The sequence below is a fragment of the Sminthopsis crassicaudata genome, chromosome X (genome assembly GCF_048593235.1).
Source record: "Sminthopsis crassicaudata isolate SCR6 chromosome X, ASM4859323v1, whole genome shotgun sequence".
NCBI classification, from domain to species: domain Eukaryota; kingdom Metazoa; phylum Chordata; class Mammalia; order Dasyuromorphia; family Dasyuridae; genus Sminthopsis; species Sminthopsis crassicaudata.
The window spans coordinates 31,698,564-31,710,212 of NC_133623.1; the positions used below are offsets into that span (position 1 = coordinate 31,698,564).

Here is an 11,649-nt window from a genome sequence, read left to right on the forward strand (position 1 = left end):
ATGTGAGCTTAGTCAAAATGGCCTGAGAGGGTAGAGATATAGACCCTTATTTCCCTCTTTCATAATTTTGTTAGTATTTCGTATGAGTGTAGTTATCAGGCTAGGAAATGGCAGGTGTTGGGTATACAGACACAGAAATGAAAGTTTCATCAGAGAACTCTGAGTGGGAGCCAATATGTACCCTCATAGGCACATATGCCAAGTCAATACAAAATAAGTTTGAAGGGAAGACCCAAGAAACTGGGAAGAACTAGAAGAGCCTTATGTTAGAAAGCCTTCAAAGAAACTGCTTTCTAAGAGAAAGAGGTAAGGGGAGAAGGGGTTCTCTGAATAGGGAATAGCTGGTGCAGAAGATACCGAGATGGGAAATGGAGGAAAATGTTTGCTTGGGTGTTCAATAGGGCTATAAAAGCTTGCTTCTCTGTAGTGTTGAGAGGGTTAGAAATTGGATCACTTATTATATGGGTTGCTCGCTCTCCTGGAAAGCCAGAATTTCTGAAGACCCTCTCTTGGCCTTTATAGTTCAAATTCAGACTCTCGCAGCGGTGGGATGTTTGGGATTTTGATGAGCAGTAATAGGGTAGGTATGCTGAAGAGAAACTCAACGAGTGGCTATCCCAGGGAGCGTAGAAGTGGGTTGGTGAATTTTGTGAGATGGTCCACGGCTTCCACTTTGAAACTCGTTCTGGGCTTTCATTCTGGATCTCTTAGCCTGTGGCCTTGAGTTTTCTAGCTCTTTAGTTCGTAGACTTTAATAGTTGTCCAGATCTGAGTTGAGCTATCAGGCTTTTTAAGACTACAAAGTGCTAGGAATTTCATTCCTTGATTATATAAATTTCTTCAGTCTCTAAATTCCTAGGTTTCCTAAGCCCCTAAATGTTAGAGCAGTGGTCCTCAAACTTTTGAAATAGGGGGCCAGTTCACTGTCCCTCAGACTGTTGGAGGGCCGGACTATAGTAAAAACAAAACCTCACACTGTCTCCGCCCTTCAGCCCATTTGCCATAACCCGGCAGGCCGTAGTTTGAGAACCCCTGTGTTAGACTGTCAGACCTAGAAGCCACTTCAACTTAGACTGAGACATACGTAGACCATAGAGACTTAGGTCTCTCACTATCCCTGTTTCTTTCTCTCATTTTAAATCTCTTTCTTGCTCTTTAAATAGCTATCTAATTCTCTAGCTATGTCTATTCATATGTGTCTATCTCTACATCTATTGCTCTCATTCTCTCTATCCCTGGTTCTTACTACTGCCTCAATCAATAAGCACTAAGTAAGCATGTGCTTAGAGGCAGTTGTACAAAGAAAAGCAAAAGCAGTCCTTGCCAGATAGTTATATATCTTCTTCTCTGTCCCTTTCTCTGAGCATCACAATCTGTCATCTTTATATCTCTAATTTTTTTCTATCACTTTTTTATAGCGATCTAAGTATTGCAGTCTGTGTCTGTAGCTCTCAATGTAGCTCTGTTTTCATATATTTGATATATTTCTATTTCTCCATTTCTTATTTCTCCTCTAAACCTTTTTCCCCCTTTACACCAAAACAAAATTCTATTTCAAGTCCTTCATCCTCTATGGCTTATATAGCCCTTCATGAGCCCCATTGAGACTGGAAATATTGCATCCTTATTCAAGTTTTCTCCAACTGCTCATTTGTATTTATATTCTTATAGTTTCTCTTCACTTACATGTTTGTATTTCAAAGTTTCCAGTGCTTAGTATGATACCTGGCACATAGTAGGTGCTTAAATATTTAGTGATTGATTTTCTTTTTACCAAAAATACTTGGAAATCCTTAGTCAGTTTTTCTGAATAACTTATTCATGGTTGTAAGCCCATAGCTTTTGGATTTTGAAATATTCTTTACTTTTGCTCCTTCACCCGAGTCTTGTGTGAATCTATACTTCATCAATACTAGACCTGTTCATTTCTGGCTGCTTGCAGTAATTTTTTTCTTTAACCTTGAAAACTCTGGATTTCATATTAATGTTCCTGAACTTTTCCCTTTGGGATTCTTTTAGGATGCACCTTTGCCTGGGTGGTTTTAAGATCTGAGGCAGTTTTCTTTCATGATATCTCAAATACAATGTGGGGACGCTCTTCCCCCCCCCCACACCCCGGCCAATATCCCAATGTTTTGTAAATTCTCCTTGATCTGGAGGTCTTTTTTTTTTTCCACTATGAGATAATTTGTCTTTGCTCCCTTTAAAAAAATGTTTTGACTTTGTTTAAATCTTTTTGTTTCATGGAATCATTAATTCATTGGGCCATTCTAATTTTCAAGGAGTCTGTTATTGTGGTAACAGTTTGTATTTTTGGGGCTAAGCTTTTTTATTCTCTTTACAAGTCCCTCCTCCTACATAGCTCCTTTCCTAATCCTTTCCTCTGGTTCTCCTATTTCACTTATATCATTTTTAACTCTTCCATCATTTCTTTTAGGAATTCTAGTTAATCTTGTGGGCAAGCTGTGGTTTTCTTTGAGGTTTTGCTTGTAATACAGGTGTTTTGGACTTATTTACCTTCTCTGGGATTGTGGCTTGGGAATTCCTAGTTTCGTAAAAGCTCTTTCATGTTTCTTCCAACAATCTTCTTAGAGCAACTTGCTATAAGCTCTTCAGGCTAAATATGATTCCAAATCCTCTGAGAAATCCTTGTATTTTTATCCTGGGTGAAAGAATTATGCTTGCAATTTTCTCTTGGCGATCTTTACACTGCTACTTTGGGCAGTTATATTGGGGCTGAGTCTGAGATCAGCTCTGGATATCCCTGTGTTTCTGGCCTCGCCCTGGTCTCAAGATCTTAGTATACCCATCTTTAATTTTTCCTTTCCTTTTAAATTATGATTTGATCATTTTTCAATTTTTTGTCATTGGAGCTATTTTATTTATTTTTTATTGTCGCCTATCCCTTATTTTCTTAACTTTCTGATCTTGTCTCCTGTGAAATTTTTTAGGGTATAATCTTAATAATCAGGACGTAATCCTTTGTTGTGGTATATTGTGTATGTGTTATTTCTTAAACATAATTTCCATCAGACCACTCTCTAGTTTTGTCAGCAACTCTTGTCAAATAATTTCTTTCCCAGGTCACTTGTTAGTTTTTTAATTTGATATTTCTGTTTTTTCCTTGTCAAGTCAGTTCCATTGATCTATTTTTCTATTTTTGTAATGTCTCAAATAATTTTCAAGAAACTGGTTTCGAAAGATGCATAGAGAGACTGAAAGGGAAAGATTGGGTGATAACTATCTGTGGAAATGAATCTTAGAGAAAGAAAGGCATATAGATTGTGACTAAGAGGTGTAAGTAGACAGATGATAAGAGAGAGATACATGGAATACAGTTAGAGAGGAATGTAGGTGACGAAAATTAATAGAAAGACTTGTAGAACTAGAGACTGGGGTGCAGGTCACCAGAAAGCCATTCCGGCCTGACACTTTTTTCTTCCATGAGGTGGTTGGTTATATTTGAGAGTGGAGAAGGATGTGGTCTCTCTTGGACCTTGTTTTCACAACAAGGCTAACACACACAGAAGGTACCTGTGCAATCAGGAGTTGTCAAAAGGTAGAGCATAGATGTCAAGGCTATAGGAAAGGGCACCAGAATGTCCCATCAATTCCTTATTTATTTGGAGGTCAAACTGTACTGAATCCTCAGAAGAGTGCTCTTCAGCAGCATGCGGGGGGGCTAAGAGTAGAAAGGACCAGAAAGTCAGTTTAGGCCTCTTTTAAAATCTACTCAAAGGAAGAAACAAAAAATGGCTGAACTTTGAGCATGCAAACTGTAAGGCTGTACAGGCAGCTACCTTTCAAAGAAAACTATTGATTTCACGCATAAACAACAAAAAAAGATCCCAAGGAGCCAAATTTAAAACACATGTTATATTTAGAAATGTGCTAAAAGAAGGGCTGCATTTTGTGGTTTCAGTGTACAATAAATAGATGCCATCCCATATGCGTACATTGTCCATCGCCAGGCATTTCTTCAATGCCTATTGTTCGTGAGGAATTGTACTGGGCACATGGAAGATATAAAGACAGAGATGAAAGTGCCCTTAGCCTCACATACATTACTTTCCATCCCTGGGAAAAGACTTCTCCATATAATCTGCATTTGCTTCTTTGTGGAGGACAGTGATGAGAAGGGAGACGCATGGAGACATGAAGTATATATGTGGGTGTGGGCTCTACCACAGTCTTAGTGCACTTTTAAACTTATCAAATTATTAATGAGCTTAAGATTGTACTTTTGGGACCCTCTGTGTATATGTCCTCATGTATTCATGGAAATAGAAATTTAGCATTTATTTATACCTGAAAGATACCTATGTTAGAATGCTGGAAGAGAGACCTAAAGATCATGGCATCAGTGTGGAGGTCTATCAAGTCTGAAAGGTAGACACCTAGAACTTAGAACCTGAGATTTAGACCTAGAACCTTTGGGTGGAGAGAGGGCTGGAAAGTCTACAGAATGACATTGTCTTTATAGCTATTTGTCTGGGTGTGGGACTTTGGATTTCTCTTAACCTTTCCCCTGTCAGCAAACTCTCTCTATACCAGTGAATATTCTTGGAAAGGAAAAAAAAAAAAAAATCAGCAAAGCTAATCCATACCTTGAAAAGGTTTGAAAATGTCTGTGACGCTCCACATTCATGGAGCCTCCTATTTTCTCAGAGGAGTGGGGGAGGCGGTTTGTCACATCTCTTTGGAGCCATGCTTTTTGTTCTTTTGAATTCTGTCACATTCATTTTTAGTCGTTTTGTAGTTCTTTTTCCATTTATGTGGTCATAGTAGTTGTTTTCTTGACTCTGATTAGTTAGTTCTGCATCAGTTCACGTACTGCACACCATCTGTTTAGCCATTACCTAATCCTTGGGCATCTTTTTTGTTTCCAGTTCTTTGCTAGCACAAAAAGTGCTGCTATATATATATATATATATTGGCGTAGATGGGACTTTATTTTATATTCTAACATGTTATATTTGACTTCATCCTGTGATGGATGGTGCCAAAGTGGCATTTATGTCCCCTAAGGTCCTGTGTCGGGCAACCTGGATTGAAACTTCGTTTTAGTGACGTAACCTTTCTCCTATATCCTTCTCCCTCCCCATTGGAGGAAAAGAAAAACAAAAGTGACGTAAACCCACTTCAGGTAAAAGATTGCAAAATTGTTAAAAAAAAATATGCCTCATTCTGTGCCCACCACTTTGTGAGCTGTGTAGCATCAGGTTTTATCATCACTTGATGTGATTGGCTATGGCCTTGTTCATAATTCTTTAGTCTTTCCAATGAATGTTGTTACTGTAGAACTTGTTTTGGTCACTTTGTCCTTTTGTCACATATAGGACGACATGTTGCTATGCCATAATTCATTCTGTAACTAGGCATAGCTCCTTAGTTTCTGCTTCCAAGTATGAGACATCCTTCACTGCAGAATTTGACCTTAGAGGTTTTAGAATGCTAATGTTGGATGTCGTAAGACACTTTTTCGAAACTCATTTTTTGTTTGGACTTTGAAGGGGGAACAAATGATAATTTCTCATATTTAACTTTAGGATAATTCCTGTGTTCAACCACCTCTGGAGGAGGGCTAGACAACAACTTCTAAGAATAGGGAGGGACTTTAAGCCAAAACCAGCCCTCTGAATGGCGTTTAATAAAGTTTTTATTCTTGTAGTCTTACAAGGTAAGTTTATTTATTAAAGGTTACATATTATTGACTAGGCACTGTACATAAAAAGGCAGAAGGTTGAATTCTCTAGTAGTTTCTTGTCATCCAGGAAATAGGTAAGTGAATACACTTCACTTGTGCAAGCAAGGACTCAGTTACTTGCTTGGGAATTTGGGCTGTTGTGCTGATTATGGTCTTAAGCTTTTGTTCTAGGGTTGTAAGCTTTATGCTTTGTCCCCTGATGCAGCGGAGGGTCAAGGTAAAAACACTGTCTTGGATTCCTGCTTAATCACTGCTGCACTGTCCCACCACATTGTTCCTGCGTTCCTTTCCAAAGCAGAAAGGAATATCTCCTTGGAACAGTGCTGTGGGGTTGAGTAAAGGAGATATCCCTCTAAGGAAGAGGGTGACATATTTTTTCCAGGTAAGGGCAGATAGTGGAAGGCTAGATGTTAAGTTGGGGGGGTAGATTACACCCCCACTTAGCGCAGGGACGTCAGATAGGGGGAGGTTACTCATAAGAGCAGCTTAGCCCCCAAGCAAGGGGTGGGGGGGGGGGAGAGAAGAAGAAGGAAAGGAATAAGAAGAAGAAAAGGATACAACAATCCTATTACTCATAAGAAAGAACAATACAAATAAGGTATTAATAAAAAGATAATCTTTATTTAGTGTATCTTTTCTTAAAGAGTATTCTCTTCTGCCCTTTCCCTCCCTCCCCTCTTCTTCTATTCTTCCTTTGCGGGAAGATATTTTCTTCCTTGAGAGTGGAGTTCTCTTCAGAGCACCTGTGGGAGTAAGCCTTGTTGCCTCAAAGCCCCCCCCCCAGCTGTTTCTTTCTATGATGTCAAACCAGAAGGTGAAGGCACTTTTTCACCTAATGGGTTGTCTTTATTACCCAATGACCCCCTCCCAACCATCAATGCTTACCTTATTTTAGCTGTGGGCCCAGCATGCCTAGCTGCGGAAATTGGGGCAAAGCTCCTGGGCGGGGGAACAGCTTTCTTTGAAATAGCACCCCTTTAACAATCCTATCTTAATGAACTATTTACCTGTGCTTATTAAAAAAAAAACAAACAAACTTGGAATGTCACCCCCCCCCCCCCCCCAACACTGCCAGGTCCATGACCACTTCCCTTTTTTGTACTTCTTAGAGGGTGTCAATACAGATTATGCGAAAGGCCAAAGCCTGGAAGGTGTGAGCACTGAAGAACCTCAAGGTGAGAGTTTATTTATACTCTCTACCTCCCCTTGTTAGAAAAGTTGAGGGAAAATACCTCTCTTTAGTGCCACTAATTGGAGTAGCATCAACCTTTTCATCATATACTCCAGCAGTGAAAGAAAAAACTAGCATGCATCTTTAACAATCTGATGTGAGAAGTGCATCATGATACATAATATAAAACAAGACTTTATCTATATAAAATCTTGTTTTATATTATTGAAAAAATATATATAAGTATATAAAATTATAAGGAAAAAGGTCAGAAGACACGTTTTTGTCCAAGAATATTGGCTTACTATTTGGTGGGAATAATTCTTAGTTTATCATTCTGGGCTGTTAGGGTCTCTATTTAATAGTAGAGATATTACCTATTTCTTTGATAAGTGACATTTGTCTTCTCTTTTTTGGTCTTTTCCTAGTCAAATATTCAGCACTGCAAACCCAATCTACGGAGAAACCTTCCCAAGAGACTGCAAAGATTTAAGTCCCTATTTCAGATGCTTGTAATTGTGCTTGTCTAATTTGGATTGAAAGTTGTTCTCCAGCTCCTTGGAACAACTGGCTTCTCATTGTTTGGTGGGTGGGGGAGGATTTCATTATTTATGTGGGGCTTAGCAGTAACACATTTAAAAGTGATTGGGGGTGGAAGGGTTACTGTGAGATTAACTGGCCCAGCCCCTCCTGGAATAGTGACAAAAACCCAGATGATTTATTCTAGCTCCTAGGGCCTACTGTTCTCTTGTACTCAGACAACAATTTTCCAAAGGAAGCCCAGGATTCTCTCATGCAGTTGGAAAACTGAAGGCAAAATAGGAGCTATCAGGGAAAAACAAACTAAGCATGATGAAAGACTTAATTACTGAGTAGAGTTAGAAAAATCTTGTAGTACTGTATCTATTTGAGGATACCCAAACCTGAGCATCTCCCCCCTCCCCAAATTCCAAGGTGGTCTGTGCATGTGCAATCTGCTGCATCCCCTGTGAGGATGGCAGTTACCATAGATGTAGTCATTTTATTTATTTATTTACTTATATTGTGATCAAGCTCCCTGTATGGGAGTGTGTTTGACTGAAAACACCAGGGTTTGAGCTTTTTTTATTTGACAGCAAGAGATTTATCCTGTGAAAATGGACCAGCAGAGCTTTCTTGGCCGTCACCTAGAAAACTGAATGTATTAGTGTAATCCCGGAGTTAGGCCCTAATTGCATTTCCGAAGGGCAGGATGCCAAAGACTGTGATTCTAGCCTGGGCTTGTGGCAAGAGACGTTGATTCAAATCTCTTATTCTGTAGAAAAGGAACCAGCCACTAAGGGTTGTTCGCCACTCCAAATGTGCCATCTACTCAGAGTAAGAACCAGATGGCTTAACCCTAACCATCGAGAGCTCTTTTAGAAGATAAATATTTCATAGGACAAATAGAATTCTATTTGCATGAAACCGCTCAACTGTATGAGCAGAACTTACCTGAATTGGCATATCCTCAATTTCCAGACAAATCTGCTTTCCTGTAAACATTTTTCAACTAGTCTAACCATATTACTCACAGAAGAAATGTCTTGTGAAACTTTTCGGAAGTACTTTCTTAGCTTTAAAGCTGTGTTAAAAAACACAATGTTAATAAATAAACAAACTGTTTCCTTCAAAGTGGCTTTTTCCCCCTCCTTCCCTCAGGCCTTATAGAGCAACCTCTGCAGGTTAAAAGGTTGTTTAGTCTTTCACGGCCCATGAATGACAATAGCAGTGGCACCCAAGACCTTTCTCAGACTAGGGAAAGCTCGGGTCCCAATCCTGAACAGCATCAATTTAATGACAGCTACAGGTCCTTGTGGGGCAATCACTTAGGACCTATTCCAGAAAGCCAATGCTAAGTGCAGGTAGAGTCAAAGGTGAATTCACCAGTATGAACAGAAGGTCCCCTTAACAGAAACCCAGCAAGCAGCTGATGTGTGACTGAAATTCAAGAGAAAGGTGAAGGCTAGATAGTGGGGTTGGAATTATCCTTGAGCCTTAAGAAACACCCAAACTGAGCAGAAAAAGATTTGGATTAGCAACAAAATTCTATCAGATTTCAAGAGCTGAGCAGCAAGATGAATCAACTACAAACGTGAGAAACTGGCCAGGAGAAGCTCCAGAGATTTTCATTTTTGAACTTTGGGTAGAGTGGCTTCTCTTATAGCCCACTGAGGGAAAAGTGTGTGGGGGGAAACTCAGTAGAGGTTTCAAATACCACCACCCTTCAAAAAAGAATTATGTTCAGCTGAGGTTTGTGGGGAAAAGATTACACAATCTATAGGAGCCTCAACAGCAAAAAACTCCATATAACTAAGAATGGTTTGAAAAATGATATGTATATACATACACATGGAAAATCTCCATAGCAGTGCTTTAAAAAAAAAAAAAAAAAAGATATGTGAAAGCTAAACAAGTAAATTTAAAACAAAATGCCATGGAAGGAAAAGGGGCAGAAGAAGAGTTGAAGAACACAAGTTTATGTCAAAGATTTTGCTAAGTTAGAGCCAGAATGCACAGAAGTAACCTTACCTCTACCAGAAAAAGTAACTGAACTTGGAGTTCCTGGAACTTAGCCTGCCACCCAGCATCACATGTGTGATTCTGGGCAAAAGTCCCCTAACCCCTCTGGCGTACATGTATCCTCATGTACCTGCTGTCTCTTCCAAGTTCATGTTTCAACTACCGGCCAGTCTGCAGGAAAAATAGTAAAAGAAAATTATCCTGAAGTTGGGGGGCGGGGAGAGAAGGGAGGTTCAGAAGAGGCAAATACTAGTGTAGACTCTTAAAATTCCAAGTTAAAATTATAAAGGAACATAGTATTTAAACTTGAAGAATTTAAGTGTCACAATACCATTTTAAGAGAGCAAACGAAAAGCACTCCTCTTATTCTTGAATAAATATCATTCAAGTAGAATGATATTCTGAACAGTAAGAGAGTAGATGTACAAAATATATAGAAAATGTTGTGCAAAGCTTTTGGTACCAAAAAAGTATTTGAGGCATTTCCTTGGGGGAAAAAAATCCAAACCAACCCCAACTACACATAAATAGGCTCCATTTTGTTAGCAATGAAATCCACTCAAGATGTCCTAGATACAAAACAATCTAGGGAAAGTATAGAAACAGTCTAGTATTCTGTCATCTAAGATGCATATTCCCTAACTGCATCATTGGTGGTTGAAGTGGTAGATGTTAGAGATCTAACGGAGGATCAACTTGTACAGGGAGAAAATGGTAAACTGAAGGCGGAAAGTTGGAGACATTTTATCAAGTTAGTTTTAAGAGAAAGCTAAACTCTGGTTTCTTGAGGATAATATAAGGAAAAGAAAAAGCAGAGCAGGTGAGAACAGGGAGTTGGGTGAGGGAACAGGATATGATGGGCGTTTCAAGAGCTGGAAGTAGATTAACAAGCCTTTTCCGACTCATACCAGACCCAAACACAAAAGGCCACATCATAGTACAAAGTATGCCAGGGGAGAATTCTTACTCAAGGGGTATAGGTAAATCAGAAAGAAGAATTTCAGGCATATGAATCTTAAAAGCTTTTCTGTGAGAGAAGGAATAATTATATAGATAGGGGAAAAAAATCAAGTATCGATATTCCAGTTACATGAACAATATGTAGTTATGAGTCATTCAAGGTGAAAAGATACAAAGAGCATTTACAAAAGAGTAAATGCAAACTCCATAGAAAGGCCACTGTGATTCCCAAGCTGTCTTAAGGAGTCAATTGAGCCTTTGGAGGTTATATGGCTTGTTAAAGTCCCAGACTTTAAATGGCAGAAGCTAAACTTGAGTCCAGGTCTTCTTCATATAAGCTCTTCCAGGGAAAAAGTATATATACCACATTCAAAATAACATACATTGGGGGGGGGAGGGGAGAAAGACATAGAACACAAAACGAACCGTCTCGATCCATAGTCTTTGGTAGCAAAGTGAAGGACCACAACTATACACTGCCAGGTGCTTAGCTGCCTTTTCTTTGTTATAAGAGAAGAGTGTCAGTGGAGATCAGGGGTTATCCAGAAATAAATGATCTAAGAGATAGCAAACCTTGTTTTAAGAAACAATTGTTTTCCTCTATCACTACTAAGTAACATACTCAAAAAATAAACTTATTTCAGTCTGAGATATTTGTGTCCTCTTAAAAACAACTGTTTTCCTGGCAGTTGACTCAGGCTTAATTTCTGCATCTCCAGTGGCATTTAGGTAATATGCACTCACACACATCTATAATAGCATCTATCTCCCAGGGTTGATGGAAAAAATCAAACAAGGTTATAAATTACTTTATAGACATTAAGAAGTGCCAAATAAATGCTTTTGTCGTCATTGTCACCATCAGGGGGCCTCTGAAGTACTTAAGTCCTTTGAGCTAAGCTGTTCATAAACAAACAACCAACAACAAAAAACACCCTTCAAAAAAGAAGTATTTTCAGCCGAAGTTTGTGAGAAAAGATTACATGAACTCTTTTCTCTGTGCAATTGTTTGACCAAGGGATAAGATGTGTACAGAAAGCAGTGCACTCTGATCCTGGGTTAGCTTTAGCAAACAGGGAAATGGTACAAGAACCAAGAATTGAAGACAATAAGCCAAGCAAATAAAATACACATTAAAGCCAAACTACTAACCAATTTCAGTCAAAACACACAAGATCTATATGATAAACATAGTTCAAGTACTTACATATTTTTCCCCCTAAAGGAATACAAACCAAAATACAGTTAAAAAAAGAAAAATGCCAAAGTC

The 11,649-nt window shown here is 38.9% G+C and overlaps 1 protein-coding gene across 1 annotated transcript in view; it reads left to right on the forward strand.

Moving 5' to 3' along the window:
- CD99L2 (CD99 molecule like 2) overlaps positions 1-8,531 on the forward strand; it is a 141,117-nt gene extending 132,586 nt beyond the window's left edge. Inside the window, exons 14-15 of the mRNA XM_074278369.1 lie at positions 6,817-6,882; positions 7,307-8,531. Coding sequence (XP_074134470.1) covers positions 6,817-6,882; positions 7,307-7,371 — 131 coding nt within the window. The 3' untranslated portion in view covers positions 7,372-8,531. The remainder of the gene's footprint in view (positions 1-6,816; positions 6,883-7,306) is intronic.
- The last annotated feature ends 3,118 nt before the right edge of the window (positions 8,532-11,649 follow it).